This window comes from Sus scrofa, chromosome X, assembly GCF_000003025.6.
Source record: "Sus scrofa isolate TJ Tabasco breed Duroc chromosome X, Sscrofa11.1, whole genome shotgun sequence".
In the NCBI taxonomy this organism is placed as follows: domain Eukaryota; kingdom Metazoa; phylum Chordata; class Mammalia; order Artiodactyla; family Suidae; genus Sus; species Sus scrofa.
Window position 1 is genome coordinate 15,822,616 of NC_010461.5, and position 18,107 is coordinate 15,840,722.

General features: G+C 41.9%; 1 protein-coding gene across 1 annotated transcript in view; it reads right to left on the bottom strand.

The window, feature by feature from the left end:
- The window catches only part of MAP3K15 (mitogen-activated protein kinase kinase kinase 15), a 150,480-nt gene that overhangs the window by 105,718 nt on the left and 26,655 nt on the right, over positions 1–18,107 (bottom strand). The window contains exons 2-3 of the mRNA XM_021080807.1: positions 17,020–17,159; positions 14,190–14,213 (exon numbers count right to left, since the gene is read on the bottom strand). Of these exons, the coding sequence (XP_020936466.1) occupies positions 14,190–14,213; positions 17,020–17,159 (164 nt within the window). The remainder of the gene's footprint in view (positions 1–14,189; positions 14,214–17,019; positions 17,160–18,107) is intronic.

The window sequence follows — 18,107 nt, forward strand, 5'->3', positions numbered from 1 at the left end:
TTTATAAATGGAAACATCTCAAGAATTCAGCTCATTAAAACAAATTTAACAAAGGCAGCTTGGTTTCCTGCATAAAGGGGCATTAGAAACAGTATGTTAGGCGCATTAATATGTAAACCCTCATTCCAAACACTCTTCACGTCTTTCCAAAAGGATGATTCTGATAAGTAAGGTCAGAGAGCAGAGTAAAAGCCACTGGTCTCTGACACCATGCGGGTAGGAGCGGAGGAATCTGTCCTCTGAATTTCTAGTTCCTAATTTAGCAACTGAGATTTCCGCAGCTACTACCATCCACAAACATCACCACAGTGAACAGCTTGTCCTTGTCTATGGCATCTCTAGGTTAAGTAACAGGTATTTTTTAATGGAATCTAATATATGGCACTAATGAAACTTTCCACAGAAAAGAAAATCATGGGCTTGAAGAATAGACTTGCCAAGGGGGAGGGAGTGGGATGGACCGGGAACTTGGGGTTACTAGATGCAGACTATTGCCTATGGAATGGATCAGCAATGAGATCCTGCTGCGTAGCACTGGGAACTATGTCTGGTCACTTCTGATGGAGCAAGATAATGGGAGAAAAAAGAATGGATACATGTAGGTGTAACTGGGTCACCATGCTGTACAGTAGAAAATGGACAGAACACTGTAAACTAGCTATAATGAAAAAAATAAAAATCATCATAAATAAATAAATATCAGGTATTTTTTAAAGAGCTCTTTTTACAAAAGTGTGGTTATATAGTCTCAAATTCCACAATTTTTAACGCCTGCCCAGTACACCATCTGATGAATATATATGGTGTACTTCATCGTTCTCCTACTGTTTGACTCTGTTTTTCGGTTTTGATTTTTTGCTTTTTTTAGGGCCGCACCAGCGCCATATGGAGGTTCCCAGGCTAGGCATCGAATTGGAGCTGCAGCTGCCGGCCTACACTACAGCCACGGCAATGTAGGATCCGAGCCGAGTCTGCGACCTACATCACAGCTCACGGCAACGCTGGATCCTTAACCCACTGAGCAAGACCAAGGAGAGAACCTGCGTCCTCATGGATGCTAGTCAGATTCATTAACAGTGGATTTGTGACGGGAACTCCCTGTTTGACTTTGTTTTGAAATTTTTCTTACTATACACAGAGATGGGTATTTCTGCATATGGCATCTTTATACCTGTGGCCTCTTCCTAAGTATAACTTCCCAAGAGTGAGATTACTAGAGCAAGTTTAAAGTTCTTGTTGTGTGTGGCCAAGATGCTGTTAAAAAGGACGGAGCAATTTCTACTCCCGCCAGCATTGTATGAAGACATTTCAATTCAATCTCACCATCGCCTCGGGAGAGCTGCATCGTGGGATTCCCCCCCCACACACACACATTTGCTAAGTAAGATAAAAGAAATACCTTATCAATATTGAAGTAGGAAGTCAGTGTCAGCTCAGCTCAAGCATAGCAAGACGGTGGAAAATTCAGATGGCCAAAAATTGAATCCTAGCTCCACCCCATGCTAGATGGATGCCCTTGGAAAATGTATTTATCCACGTAATCTAGTTTTCTCACATTTAAAATAAGGATGATGAGAATTCTATCAAACATATAAAGACGATCTGGTGCCCATCCTCCTTAAACTCTTTCAAAAGGTTGAAGAAGAAGGAATACTCCCAAAGACATTCTATGATGCCACCATCACCCTCATTCCAAAACCAGGCAGAGATACCACCAAAAAAGAAAACTATCACCCAATATCATTGATGAATATAGATGCAAAAATTCTCAACAAAATCTTAGCCAACTGAATCCAACAACATATCAAAAAAATTATATACCATGACCAGGTAGGGTTCATCCCAGGTTCACAAGGATGGTTCAACATACGCAAGTCAATCAGCATCATACACCACATTAACAAAAGAAAAGTCAAAAATCATATGATCATCTCAATAGACGCAGAAAAAGCATTTGACAAAGTCCAAAACCCATTCATGACAAGACCCTCGCCAAAGTGGGTATAGAGGGAACATTCCTGAACATAATCAAAGCCATTTATGGCAAACCCACAGTAAATATAATACTCAATGGGGAAAAACTGAAAGCTTTCTCACTCAAATCTGGAACAAGACAGGGATGCCCACTCTCACCACTGCCCTTCAACATAGTGCTGGAAGTCCTAGCCACAGCAATTAGACAAACAAAAGAAATAAAAGGCATCCATATAGGAAGAGAAGAGATCAAACTGTCACTGTATGCAGATGACATGATACTATACATAGAAAACCCTAAGGACTCAACCAAAAACTACTTGAACTGATTAATAAATTCAGCAAAGTAGCAGGATATAAGATTCACATTCAGAAGTCAGTTGCATTTCTGTATACCAGCAATGAAACATTAGAAAAGGAATACAAAAATACGATACCTTTTAAAATTGCACCTCACAAAATCAAATACCTCGGAATACACCTGACCAAAGAGGTAAAGGACCTATATGCCGAGAACTATAAAACTTTAATCAAAGAAATCAAAGAAGATGTAAAGAAATGGGAAGATATTCCATGTTCCTGGATTGGAAAAATCAATATTGTAAAAATGGCCATTCTACCCAAAGCAATCTACAGATTCAATGCAATCCCTATCAAATTACCCATGACATTTTTCACAGAACTAGAACAAACAATCCAAACATTTATATGGAACCACAAAAGACCCAGAATCGCCAAAGCAATCCTGAGAAACAAAAACAAAAACTAAGCAGGAGGCATCACTCTCCCAGACTTCAAGAAATACTACAAAGCCACAGTCATCAAAACAGTGTGGTACTGGTAACAAAACAGACAGACAGACCAATGGAACAGAAGAGAGAATCCGGAAATAAACCCTGACACCTATGGTCAATTAATCTTTGACAAGGGAGGCAAGAACATCAAATGGGAAAACGAAAGTCTATTCAGCAAGCATTGCTGGGAAACATGGACAGCTGCATGCAAAGCAATGAAACTAGAACACACCCTCACACCATGCACAAAAATAAACTCCAAATGGCTGAAAGACTTAAATATAAGACAGGACACCATCAAACTCCTAGAAGAAAACATAGGCAAAACACTCTCTGACATCAACATCATGAATATTTTCTCAGGTCAGTCTCCCAAAGCAATAGAAATTAGAGCAAAAATAAACCCATGGGACCTCATCAAACTGAAAAGCTTTTGCACAGCAAAGGAAACCCAAAAGAAAACAAAAAAACAACTTTCAGAATGGGAGAAAATAGTTTTAAATGATGCAACCGACAAGGGCTTAATCTCTAGAATTTATAAGCAACTTATACAACCCAACAGCAAAAAAGCCAATCAATCAATGGAAAAATGGGCAAAAGACCTGAATAGACATTTCTCCAAAGAAGATATACAGATGGCCAACAAACACATGAGAAAATGCTCAACATCGCTGATCATAAGAGAAATGTAAATCAAAACTACCATGAGATACCACCTCACACCAGTCAGAATGGCCATCATTCATAAGTCCACAAATAACAAATGTTGGAGGGGTTGTAGAAAAAAGGAACCCTCCCGCACTGTTGGTGGGAATGTAAACTGGTACAGCCACTATGGAGAACAGTTTGGAGATACCTTAGAAATCTATACATAGAATTTCCATATAACCCTGCAATCCCACTCTTGGGCATCTATCCGGACAAAACTCTACTTAAAAGAGACACATACACCCGCATGTTCATTGCAGCACTATTCACAATAGCCAGGACATGGAAACAACCCAAATGTCCATCGACAGAGGATTGGATTCGGAAGAGTGGTATATATACACAATGGAATACTACTCAGCCATAAAAAAGAATGACATCATGCCATTTGCAGCAACATGGATGGAACTAGAGAATCTCATACTGAGTGAAATGAGCCAGAGAGACAAATACCATATGATATCACTTATAACTGGAATCTAATATCCAGCACAAATGAACATCTCCTCAGAAAAGAAAATCATGGACTTGGAGAAGAGACTTGTGGTTGCCTGATGGGAGGGGGAGGGAGTGGGAGGGATCGGGAGCTTGGGCTTATCAGACACAACTTAGAATAGATTTACAAGGAGATCCTGCTGAGTAGCATTGAGAACTATGTCTAGATACTCATATCGCAACAGAATAAAGGGTGGGGAAAAAATGTAATGTATACATGTAAGGATAACTTGATCCCCTTGCTGTACAGTGGGAAAATAAAATAAAATAAAATAAAAATAAAATAAGGATGATGATGGTGTCAACTTAATTAAGGGGCTTAAATATGGTCATGGCACATAATGGACATCCAGTAAGTATTAGCTATGTTCAACAGTTCTAGACCAAACAAGCAATTCTGAACCTGGGGCTCATTAATTCATGTGAACAAGAAAAAAAGTGCTCCTTTGTCATTATTCATCTTTAAGTGAAATGTAACTGTGCTTTCGATCAGGAATGTAGCTAAAACATTTTTGTTTTAGCAGGACATGGAACTCTGTTACTAACAGAAATCACAGAATTTTTTCATATCACATTTCAGTTCCCAGAGGGACCTCAATATAACTTTTATATTCATCACTACTCCAAAATTATGACAGCTTTTCAACTTGTTGTTTGATCTTATTATTTGAGAAATAATAAAGGAAAACATAGATTACAGTATATGACTTTAAAAAATTTGATGTTCCCGTCGTGGCTCAGTGGTTAACGAATCCGACTAGGAACCATGAGGTTGCGGGTTTGATTCCTGGCCTTGCTCAGTGGGTTAAGGATCCGGTGCTGCCATGAGCTGTGGTATATAGGTCACAGACACAGTCCGATCTGGCGTTGCTGTGACTGTGGTGTTGGCTGGCAGCTACAGCTCCGATTGGACCCCTAGCCTGGGAACCTTCATATGCCACAGGTGTGGCCCTGGAAAAGACAAAAAAAAAAAAATTTTTTTTTTTGGCTCCACCCATGGCATGTGGAAGTTCCTGGGACAGGGAACAAACCCATGCTACAACAGAGCAGTGACCCGAACCACAGCAGTACCAACACCAGATCCTTAACCCACGAGGCCACCAGGAACTTCTAAAAATATTTTTGATAACTATATTTCAGTATAATTGGTCTCCTTTGTAATTCTTTGTATGTTTTTAAGCATTTTAAGATATATGCTCAGAAGGGGTCCATAGGCTCCTCCAGAATGACCAAGGAGTCCCAGGCATCCATATCTAAGAGCCCCGGCTCTGGACTCTTAAGCAGATGATTCATATACAACAGCCTACCCGCAGGCCTAAAACATCAGTTTCTTCACTGGGCTTCATTTTTGAAGATTTCCATGCTAACAGTGTGATTCCCATCCCTAAATGTTTGCCTGGTTTCTCCTGGGAGAGCTCAGGAGAGCACAGCATGCTGGGAGTCTCAACCTAATTGTCTGGCAGGTTCAACAGTGGCCACTAACCAAGGACACCTAGGACTGGCCCCCCAGTAGCCTCCTCTGAGACGCCCTATGCAAGGAGGTCTAGGGTCCAGGGAGGCCAGCACAGAAACATACGCGATGGGGCCTCATTGCACCAGTGATTATTTTTATTTATGGCCAGGAGCAGGTCAAAAGTTGGCCAATGACAGCATGAGTTTTCTAAATCAATTTTTTGGAGCAAATAAAATGTGTAAGAATTTATCCCAAGAGCCTTCATAATGAGACTTTCAGCATGACCTTCCAGAGAACATTTTTTTATAATGATGCAAACATTTAATCAGTCAACAAATGACCTAGTCAGAAGGCGGGCAGGGGCAGGGGGTGGGGGGGAATCTAAGGCAGATGGAAGGTGATTTAATGCCACCCAAGATAAGCTGATTTCTGAGCAGTTTTGGAAGGATGCGCATCTTGACTGCTAGTAGAATGTGGCACTTTGGAACTTGAATCTTGTAATACAAAAGCGTTGCACATTCTTAGTGAAAACTGAAATTTAAAAAGCACCGAAAATTGTTCCCAAGAAAATTTAGGGAGCAAATGAGCAAACATAAGACAATTTAAAAATTATTTAACATAACCGTGTGTGACAAAGTCAACTTATTAAGGATGAAAATCCAAGTCAGGCACCACTCCAAAAACCTTGATTACAAAGTCTCAGCCTAATAGAGATAATTCTTTGCCTAGTCAGTTAATGAAGAATTTAAAAAAACCAGCACGCGTGCACATCAGGGAAATGCAGTTCTTCTTTTTGTTGTTGTGTTTTTTGTTTTTTGTCTTTTCTAGGTCCGCACTCATGGCATAAGGAGCTTCCCAGGCTAGGGGTCCAATCGGAGCCGTAGCCACTGGCCTACACCACAGCCACAGCAATGCCAGATCTGAGCCGTGTCGGTGACCCACACCACAGCTCATGATCCTTAACCCACTGAGTGGGGCCAGGGATCAAACCCGAGTCCTCATGGATGCTAGTCGGGTTCGCTAACTGCTGAGCCACGATGGGAACTCTGGTTTTTCTTTTTTAAGGTCAATGCAAATAACATTCTCTTGCCACTTTTCTGTATCTGGTCATAAGAGGAACAAAGACATATATAGAAGCTGAGAAAAAAAATCTCAATTGGATAATCAGACTATTGTGCCACTGAAAGCTGAATGAAGATATTCCTGCTGGAAACACGCCATGTGGCACCAACTGAGGTCTTACAAGAGTCCATCTGCTTTGTCCAAACAACAGAACGACCATCATCAAGTCAGAGAATTATTTCAGAGCCGGCACGAATCTCAGTAATCATCTTATTAATAATCATCTCGTGTCATAGGGGAGGAAACCAATTCCCAGAGACGACCACAGAGCCAGACAGACCTTATGTCCTCCCCCCTCCACTCCCAGGATTCTTGTCGCTAAATGCCAATCCAGTTTAATTCTGAAATAATCTTTAAATAAAGACATGATATACAAAACAAAGTGCCCAACACCAACAGATGGGTGGATGGTGAAGTTTATGCTATGTGAATTCCATCTTTAAAGAAAATAAATGGTTATCATGGGACACTAAAGACTCATTCAGTTGGTAGGCAAAGTTAAATATTTATATTTTGGTTCTGACATTGGCCCTGTGAAATGTGACATTACTCCTGCAGTATTCAAGAGGTGCAGAGAAAAGTTTTATGGCTCACACCTCCAGAGTACTCCAATACAAAGGAGAACACAGACCACAGGCATGAAGGGAAAAACAAAACCAAAAAGACTTGAACAGAGAATTTAAGATGAGTTAGAAATAAAAAATAGCTACATGAATGAAACAAATACTCAAAGGGCAAAGACGTTCCCATAATTCACATTCAGGGCATAAAATAAAATTCCCCTTCTCCATCTACTCTGAGAGCTAGCCTTCTTGTTCGAGTCTTCACTAAGAGAAGTGGGAGAAATTCTGATGCTGACCTCAGAAAACCCAAAGGATACAGAAGGTAGAAAAGAAATTTAATTGCAATTTTACCAAAGTGTCCCTAAGCAATCTGTATCATCCTTGATAATTTGGGATCCCTAGCCATAGCCAACTGAAGAATTAGGGAAGGCAAGAGGGAAAGACCAGGAGAATTTGTTACTCTAAACTCAAGGCCTGAATGTTCTTATAAGCCAAGTAAAAGACTTCCAATACTGTAGACGATACCCTCATATTGCCCATGACTGCTTCTCAAAGAATTTCTAATTTATTGGGATTATAGAGCTAACTATTTTGATGGGAACAATGAGTTTATTTTCAATGTCATTGGCTTTCCAGAAAGGAAAAAAAAACCTAATCCAGAGGTCAAAAACCAGATTAGTTTTTTAATAAAATCTTTTTCAGTAACAAGCTCCTAGCTTGGAAATTTAAGCATGTATTTAAAAAAAAAAAAAAAAAAAAAAAAAAACCAGCCCTGAACTCTGGCTTTAGGACATGACAAATGAAAATAAGGTCTAGTGTACTTTCAACAATTTCTTCTACAAGTATTGCATGGATATCTCATCTTCTTCTGGCAATTTTCCTGGGTGACAAGGAAGGTATATGTCCCGATGTTTCCTTGCTGGTTGAATTACCCACCAATCCAATGAAATTGAATTCAATTCAACTCAGTGCAATTGAATTCAATTCATTTCAATGAAATTGAACTCAACTGAATTATCCACCAATTCAATGAAAAAAATTATTTCTGTGTATCCCAGCCTTCGAGGTACATTCCTTCATCTTGGAGTATATTTGATTTCTATATTTCTCAGATGACGTGATTACAACGTGGTAGACAATGAGGCGGACACCCAGAACCACCCTGTTCAAGGAAGGACATGTTGCCCCAGCTACTGGGAACACTGCAGCTATCTCCCCTGTCAGCCCCTTCTGGAACTACCACAGTTGCAGAGAGCACCTCACCCAAAGCAGCTGTCCTTCCAGTGAGGAAGGGATGCAGGTGTATAAAGGTCTGGCCATCCCATCCCAACTCAGAACTATGCAGAAAGGTCCTTCCAGCTCAGAGCTCCCAAGGGGCTGGACAAGGCTACCACTGAGCCTGCATCTCAGCTTGATCACTCTCTACCCAGTCCTGTTTCCTTCCCTCTTCTTCCTCAGAGTTGATCCCAAGAATACTCCTTAACAAATCTCCTATTCAGTCAAATTAGTCTACTTCCAGGTAGGAAGCAACCTGAAAAACACACCATAACTTTGAAGGTATGGTTATTTTTTTGCAAAGTGAAATTAAAACAAAGAATACCTATGAACTATGTACAATAATAACAAACTACCAGGAAGTTCCAAGGTTTAATAGATAAAGCAGTCTCTTTGAGTTAGGTATACTTTCATAAAGGCACAACCTTGACCTTTCATCATATAAACAGGTCTTCTGAAGTGATAAAATGCTGAAAGGGGCTATCTTTGTTACCTCTAGAGCAGTAGGAAATAGCATATGGATGAGAATAGTATGTGAAAAGAAGTTATTTTTTATGGATCTCTGACCAGAAGCTGAATTACATTTTAACTCAAACACTAAATTATGAAGGAAAATGTGATGTGTTAAAGATTTTTGTGAAAAGTCTTTTTTGAAAAATAAATCCTGAAAAGGAAATTAAGAAAACAATTTCTTTTTCAAGAACATCCAAAAGAATAAAATATCCAGGAATAAATTTAATCCAGAAGGTAAAAGACTTATACATGAAAACCTATAAAACACTGCTGAAGAAATTAAAGAGTATATAATTAAATGGAAAGACATCCTGTCTTTTTGGAAGACTCAATATTGTTGAGATATTGATACCACTCAAAGTGATAAACAGATACAATGCAATCCCTATCAAAATTCCAATGGCCGTTTTTGTAGAAATGGAAAATCTGATTCTCAAATTCGTATGGAATTACAAGTGGCCCCAAGTGGCCAAAGCAATGTGGAAAAAGAAGAACAAAATTTGGAGAACCAGATTTCTGAATTTCAAAGCATTCTATAAAGGTACCATAGTCAAAACAGTGTGGTACTGGCATAAGAGTAAACATAGAGATCACTGGAAGAGAATTTATCATCAGTTACATTATAATCAGTTGATTTTGAAAAAGGTGCCAAAAGAAAATTTAATGGGAAAAGAGAATTCTTTTCTTGAATTTTCAATTCAAGAAATGGTGCTGGGACAACTGGAGAGCCACAGGCAAAAGAAAGAAGTTGGACCCCTACCCCACACCAGACACAAAAATTGACTCAAAATGTGTCAGAGAGATACATGTAAGAGCCCAAACTATAAAAATTTAAAAGGAAATGTAGGAGTAATTATTCATGACCTTGGGTTAGAGTAAGAGTTCTTTGCTACAGTACCAAAAGCATGAGCCATAAAAGAAGTAACTGATAATGTCCCTGATAAGGGCCTTGCTTCTAGAATATACAAAGAACTCAAATAGTTCCAAAATAAGACAAAAAACCCAACTAAAAATAAGCAAAAGCTTTGAACAGACATTTCACCAAAAAAGACTATGAATGGCTAATCAACACATGAGAAGATGCTCAACATCATTAGTCACTAGGGAAATACAAGCCCACAATAAGATAACACTTCATACTCACGAGAATGGATCTAATAAAAAGACAGACAATACCAAATATTGATGAGGATATGAGAAAGATCTCTCACTGCTGGTGGAAATGTAAAATGGTACAACCACCTTGGATATCATTTTGAGAGTTTATTAAAAAGTTAAACATTTATTTACTGTATGATTCAGCAATTTCATGCTTAGCTATCTGCTAAGGAATGAAGATATGTTTGCAATACAAAGACTTGTACTTGAATGTTTATAGCAACATCATGAGTAATAACCAAGAAGTGGAGACAATTCAAATATCCATCAACTGGGAAATAGAGAAATAAAACGTGGAATGTCCAGAGGAGGGGGGAGGAAGTTGGAGGGACCAGGAGTTTGGGGTTAGTTGATGCCACCTATTACATTTAGAATGGATAAATGATAAGGTCCTACTGTACAGCACAGGGAACTATATCTAAATCTCCTGGGATAGACCATGATAGAAAATAATATTAAAAAAGAATGTATATTTATTTATAACCGAGTCACTTTGCTGTAGAGAAGAAACTGTCACATGCAAATCAACTATACTTTAAAAATGTGGAAAATCCATGGAGTTCCCATCGTGGCGCAGTGGTTGACGAATCCGACTAGGAACCATGAGGTTGCGGGTTCGGTCTCTGCCCTTGCTCAGTGGGTTAACGATCCGGCGTTGCCGTGAGCTGTGGTGTAGATTGCAGACGCGGCTCAGATCCCGCGTTGCTGTGGCTCTGGCGTAGGCTGGTGGCTACAGCTCCGATTCGACCCCTAGCCTGGGAACCTCCATATGCCGCGGGAGCGGCCCAAGAAATAGCAACAACAACAACAACAACAACAAAAGACAAAAAAAAAAAAAAAAAAATTAAAAAAAAATGTGGAAAATCCATACAACAGAACACTCTACAGCAACAAAAAAGAACCACTGATAGATGCTACATCATGGATGAACCTCACAAACATGTTAAGTGAAAGAAACTAGATACAAAAGACCACATTACGGATCCTTTCATTTCTATGAAAAGGCGTGTGTGTGTGTGTATTCTTTTTTCTCATTATCTTCCATCATGCTCTATTTTATTTTTTGTCTTTTTATGTATGTACCTGCGGCATATGAAATCTCCCAGGCTATGGGTCCAATCGGGAATGCAGTTGCCAGCCTACGCCACAGCCTGCGCCATAGCCACAGCCATGCCAGAGCTGAGTGGCATCTGCGACTTAAACTACAGCCCAAGGCAACACCGGCTCCCCCACCCACTGAACGAGACCAGGGATCAAACCTGAGTCCTCATGGATACTAGTCAGGTTTGTTATCACTGAGCCACAACGAGAACTCGTATTTTCTTTTTATCGCCACACCTGCAGCATATGGAAATTTCTGGGCTGGGGTCAAATCTGAGCTGCAGCTGCTGGCCTACACTATAGCCACAGCCACAGCCACAACCACACCAGATCTGAGCTGCATCTGCAACCTATGCTGCAGTTTGCAACAATGCCAGATCCTTAAGCCACTCAGAAAGGCTGGGGATAGATCCTGCATCCTCATGAACATTAGTTGGGTTCTCAACCTGCAGAGCCACAATGGGAACTCCAATCTTCCATCATGGTCTATCCCAAGAGACTGGATATGGTTCCCTGTGCTATTCAGTAGGACCTCATCACGTCTCCTTTCTAAATGTAATAGTTTGCATCTACTAACCCCAAACTCCTTTCAAGCACTCGCTTGCATGTTCAGTGTGTGGAATTTAATCTGTACACCTGACTCACGGGACTTTTTAAGTTACCATCTATGACCATGCTGTCTCTCTCTTTTTTAAAGGCATCCAATGATCACAGACCCACAATTTCATCAGATGCTTTCTCAAAACCTCTGTTGTTATACAACCCATACCCCTGTTTCCAAGCAGCATTACCCCAAGCCATATGGAGGAGACAAGAGAGCAAACTCTTCTTAAAAGTCACCTGATCTACTCTGATATTCTGTTTCAATGTGTAATCACCAGTACCTGTGAAGGGTCCATTCTGTGGATCCCAACCTTTTTTCAGTTTGCCCTACTTCCATGCCAGCTGGAGTAGAAGTAACTGCCTCCCCTGCTTTCTGGAGAGGGCTAACATTTGAAAATGACCATGAACAATACCTCCTGAGGTTCGTTTCCCTTCAACTTGTCCTCTTAGGTGCTATGTTCAACCCCTCCGGTCACCTCTGGTCTTTTATTTTGTTCTCCAGAATGCTCTCAATTTTCACACCCCATCAAGCATGACAACCCGTACTGGGCACTGAATCCTAAAGTGATGCCAAATATAGCAGAGAGATTTGCTGCCACATCGTTCAGAATCGGTTCATTCCTTAAAATGCAAACAAAACAAATAAACAAAAGCCTAGGGAGAATGGTGCTGTGGTATAATTAATTACCCAGAAGGTGAAGGAATTCCTGGGCGTGTAGAAAAGGGCCGAGGTACCAGAAAGGAGGGCATGTGGTGGAATGATACGAGAAGGACACCAAGTCTCCAGGAGAACAAGAACATTTCTAGGCTCCGATACAAGCAACAGTCAGGATGGAAAAGGAGACTTTTCTTCTTTGCACCCTGCCTTAATGTAATTCTTGTTTTAAGGAATAACTACTTCCTAGACATTCCTTGTATTAAATCTAAGTTAGGTCTTTTCACATGTACAACAAACATGGAACACAAGGGGTGCGGGAGGTTCTCTACGAACAAAATGACAGAGTCCGACCTTCTCATTTTCCTGCTGAGGACACTGAGGACTGGGGTAGGGATGGAATGATGGCCTTAAGTGACCTAGAGACAGAACTGGGCCGACATCCTGTGCCTCCCAGCCTCAGGGCCAATCTCCTTTGACTAGATTCCTCTGTCCCCAGGAAGGAGGTCATTTAATAAATCAAGATCTAGGGAGTTCCCGTCATGGCTCGGTGGTTAACGAACCCGACTAGTATCCACGAGGATGTGGGTTCAATCTCTGGCCTCACTCAGTGGGTTAAGGATCTGGCGTTGCCCTGAGCTGTGATGCAGGTTGCACATGCGACTCAGATATGGCCTTGCTGTGGCTGTGGTGGAGGCTGGCAGCTACAGCTCTGATTCAACCCCTAGCCTTGGGAACCTCCATATGCTGCGGGTATGGCCCTAAAAAGACAAAAATAAAAAGAAAGAAAGAAAAGAAATCAAGATCTAGAAAGACCTGCTAAGTGGACAATATTAGTATGTAAATGGGTCAAAATGAAGTGAGAAATCTTCCCATTTCTTTTCCCAAGAAAACCACCCTGATGCCTTATTTTCACATCGGCTTGTTAAATCCACGCTCCAGATGTCATTACAAAAACGACACCACTTGTTTTGTTTCTAGAACGTCATCCTCAGTCTTGCAGGAGAAGAGTCAAGCCTTCTGCCACCGGTTGGGTGCTCTGCCTGGGTCCTGGGAAAGCCGGGCCCCACAGCTGTGGCTGAGGCTTTCTGTGGAGAGAGTCAAGGCACACGGAGCTCCCACTCCCCTGCAGAGGGCGCCCTTCAGAGGGCTCTACCTCCTGGGCCCTTTTCTCCCTCTCCCTCTGGGAACTCCAACTGGAATAGGACAAGAGGCAGGAAGCCCTTCCCTTCTAGAAGGGCCAGTGGGGAGGAGGCAGAGGGCCAAAGGAAAGGGAAGAAAGAACCATCCTTAGTCCAGGTGACAATGTCTCAGGTCTGGGAAGATGGGCAGTTTGGGAGCATTCGGAGGTACAGGATAACTGTGGCACAATTTCCAAGGACCCGACCTTATTTCAATGTTTTTAGGGTGGGGGGTTTCATTATTCAAGTCAAACCACGATGGTGTCACTGTCACTGCAGGAAATTTTAAGTCAAATCGGGCGATATTAACACATACATTTAAACAAAGATCTAGCTCAGAAGACAGCCAGGTGGTTCCAGGCTCAAAGTTCTAGGGTCTAACGAAGAACACGTACACGTGCCTGACTCTGCCTTCTCTCCCACACCCTAGGCAGCTAAGTGGGGCTCTGCAGGTCGGCCGCTTGGTAGCTGTCCCCCTTAGAAACACGGCCGACAGGTACAATTAGACATCGCCTTGCTCGCTGTGGGATTTTGAGGCAAGCATTTTATATATTTCCATTCACCAAGTTAAAAATCTGAAAATATGATACTTACTGTGTTTTTTTGAGTTACCATATCCTGAAAAGAAAAGATAGGATCAATATAGCTTTCGTGCACAGCAGTTAATTTCCATCAGCTCTGTTCCCCCCCCACCATCCCCTGGCACCTGTCTTAGAGCAAGAGGTAATCACTTGAAACCTCCCCCCCATAAAAAGCTTCAAATTGGATGAGCCTCCAGGAAATGTAATATTCATATTCTAAGGGAAATTTATCTTAGGCGGTTTGCTTTGGAATTCCTGGGGGCGGGGGGCATATATGGTTCTAAGGATTTTTCTGTAGCAGTGGCAATGCTTCTGTCCAAAGATATTGTGAGGTGCAAGTTGGGGCTCTGAATGCCCTACACCCCGCTTTCTCAGTGACAGTAGGAAGCACCTGGGCAGCACCATGGTACCCTTGCCTTGGGCCTGGAAACTTTTCTTTTTTTTTTTCTTTTTTCTTTTTTTAGGGCCGCACCTGCTGCAAATGGAGGTTCCCAGGCTATAGGTCGAATTGGAGCTACAGCTGCTGGCCTACACCACAGCCACGCAGGATCCCAGCTGCATCTGTGATCTATACCACAGCTCATGGCAACGCCAGATCCTTAACCCATTGAACGAGGCCAGGGATCAAACCCGCAACCTCATGGTTCCCAGTCGGACTCGTTTCTACTGCGCCACGACGGGAACTCCTCCCGGAACCCTTTCTTGAGTCAATGATATGAAGGCTGCAGGCCACACACACCCCCACGCCAGCCCCGTGAGCCCTCCTACAGATGGGTGTCGCTGATAGGATTCCTGACATCGCACTACAGGTATTATATTTATAAACATCCACTCTAGGAAGCTTCAAACTCAGTCACAACAACTTCGGTCAGTTAACTTAGCATAATGGTCTTGCAACCCTGACTATCATGTATGCCCCCGAAAGCCAACATGTGCAGAAAAAAAGAAAACATAATTACACAGCTACCCCATAAAATGTGTTTCACGTGTCTTGAGATTTCTACTGCTTGACAGCAAGGGCAGACTGCATCTTCTGGCGTCAGATAAAACTGAGTATCCATTTCCATTTTAGGAAGTACTTTTCCATATCATTAGAAATGAAAACTTATCTAGGTCATGGAACTTTCCGGAGGAGGTCACTAAGGCATAGGTGAGGGAAAAAAAATGTATCGAACTGGGAAAACCAATGCATGATAATTTCATGCTTCTCATCAAAATACAGCTTAACAATCCACACTTTCACATTTTGTAATTCTAACCACTGCTAAGCATAATGAATTTAGTGAAAATTAATAGAAGAAAAAAATGAGTATCTAAACGTCTGAAGTACTTTAGATTGGTTTATAGCCTTTTGGGAAACTATTTCACAATGTAAAGTATAATAACAAAATAGGTCCTTCCACTGTCACACGAATGACTCTTAAAATAAGTACTGTGCTATGATGACAGAGGAAAGGCCTATATAAAGCATCTGTGATGTATAATACATACAGGTTACAGATCTGAGACAGGCAGCCGCTATACCTAGAACTAACCTCCAATTATTAGAGAACCCAGATAACTAAGGTGAATAGTAGATCTTAAGAAATGCAAACAAAAATGTCCAATTTGCCATCACAAAATGGTATCATTTATCTATTTATTTACCCTTTTTAGGGCCGTACCCACAGCATATGGAAGTTCCCAGGCTAGGGGTCCAATCAGAGCTGCAGCTACCAGCCTCCACCACAGCCACAGCCACGCCACACCTGAGCTGCGTCTGTGACCTACACCACAGCGCCTGGCAACACTGGATCCTCAGCCCACTGAGCAAGGCCGGGGATCGAACCCACATCCTCATGGATACTCGTTGGGTTCATTAACTCCTAAGCCACGACAGGAACGCCTCAAAATGGTGTTATTTATATACTAGTGTTTTTTAATACTAAGGGAGCAGACATTTAGAAATGATGGCTATGAAGGCTACCTCCGAACAGCTGGTTCTTACGTCTGGCTGCACATTTGGGAGGTTAAAAAAAATCCTCCAGAGATTCTGACATCATTGGTCTGGGTATGGCCTGGGTTTTGGGATATTTACCAACTCCCCAAATGATTTCCCAAGTGCAGGCAAGGCTGAGTAACACTGCTGTAAACAAACTAATCTTCTACCCTTGAAATGATTTAACATATACCATGATTTCCTGACTAATGTTAAGATATTAAACAATATTAATATTAGCTGAGTTTTGTAGTCACTCACATTCAACATGCACATTTTACAAATAGAAGTATTTTTTTTTTTAAAAAGTACTACATTATCCAAACAGGCTTGCATCAAATTTGCAAAAATACATTCAAAAAATTCTCAATAATTACTGAGTGGTGCATGAGCACATGTTTTCAGCTTTGCTTGGCTTTAAACTGGGGGGGGGGAATAGGCTATTAAATACTAGTTCTATCTGCACTAAAAGTTTCTGCCCATTTTGGTAAGTGTTACATGTCTTCCTATGATTTTCCAAGTTGAGTTGTTTTTAAATGTGTAGGTTTGGATCAAATTGCCAATAAAGGATTCAGAGGAGTGTGTTTGCATCAAAGCAAGCTAACGGGACTTTGTGCCTTCACTTCCCTAATGAGCCTAGAGATATTCAAGTTACCTACAAATGCACGTCTGTAGCAGACACGCTCACACAGGAGCCAAGAAGTCGCCTGTGTGAGCTTGAACCTGGGTCAGAAGGAAGGAATTGCACAGGCAACTCTTTATTGTTGTTCTCCGACCTCCCCTGCTACATGCACATCTCAACGGAACACACAGAACTGCTTTTCTAGGACCAAGCATCCAGGAGCAAGAGAACAATATCCTTTACCTTCAATGAAAGGGCAGTGTCAGCATCGGTGTCGTGGTACAGGATCACGTTATTGGCCATGTCGAAGCTTTCGCGGACCCCAAGATGGTAGAAGAGGGAAGGCTGTCTGGAGACATCGCTCATGTCCACCACGGCAACATCTGTGACGAACGAGGAGGGGACAGGGTTGGGGGAGAGAGAGGCGATCTGCTTAGTCTACTTCCTGATACTAATCAATGGAAAGCTGCTGCGATGTGCAAGTCCACCATCAGCCTTTTAAGTAAAGCAGAAGGAAGGTAATTTTGATTAAAATTATTCCCATGGACTGCAAAAGAAAAGCAACAGGGGAGTTCCCATCGTGGCTCAGGGGAAGCCAATCTGATTGGCATCCGTGAGGATGCAGGTTTGATCCCTGGCCTTGCTCCATGGGTTAAGGATCCAGCGTTGCCGTGAGCTGTGGTGTAGATTGTAGATGCAGCTCGGATCCCAAGGTGCAGTGGCTGTGGTGTAGGCTGGTGGCTACAGCTCCGATTCGACCCCTAGCCTGGGAACTTCCATAAGCAGTGGGTGCGGTCCTAAAAAGACAAAAGCCAAAAAAGAAAAAGAAAGAAAGCAAAGCAATGGGAATAAAAACAAAAACCTCTTCCTTCTTCAAAGTGCTCAGAATGCAGTCTCACAGTATTGTTTAAATTACTGGTGGCTTCTTTTGAATTTTTTTTCTTTTTACAGCTGCATCCATGGCATGTGGAAGTTTCCTGGCCAGGGATCAAATCAGAGCTGCAGCTGCAGGCCTATGCCACAGCCATGGCAACACCTGATTTGAGCCGCATCTGCAACCTACACCGCAGCGTGCAGCAACGTCAGATCCTTAACCCAGTAAGCGAGGCCAGGGATCAGACCTGCATCTTCACAGACACTCATCAGGTTCTTAACCCACCGAGCCACAACAGGAATTCCTGGATTCATTTTTTTCTGCCTTTTTCATGGCTGCACCTGTGGCACATATGGAAGTTCCCAGGCTAGAGGGTCAAACAGAACCACGGCTGCTGGCCCACATCACGGCCACAGCAATGCAGGATCTGAGCCTCGTCTCTGACCTACCCCACAGC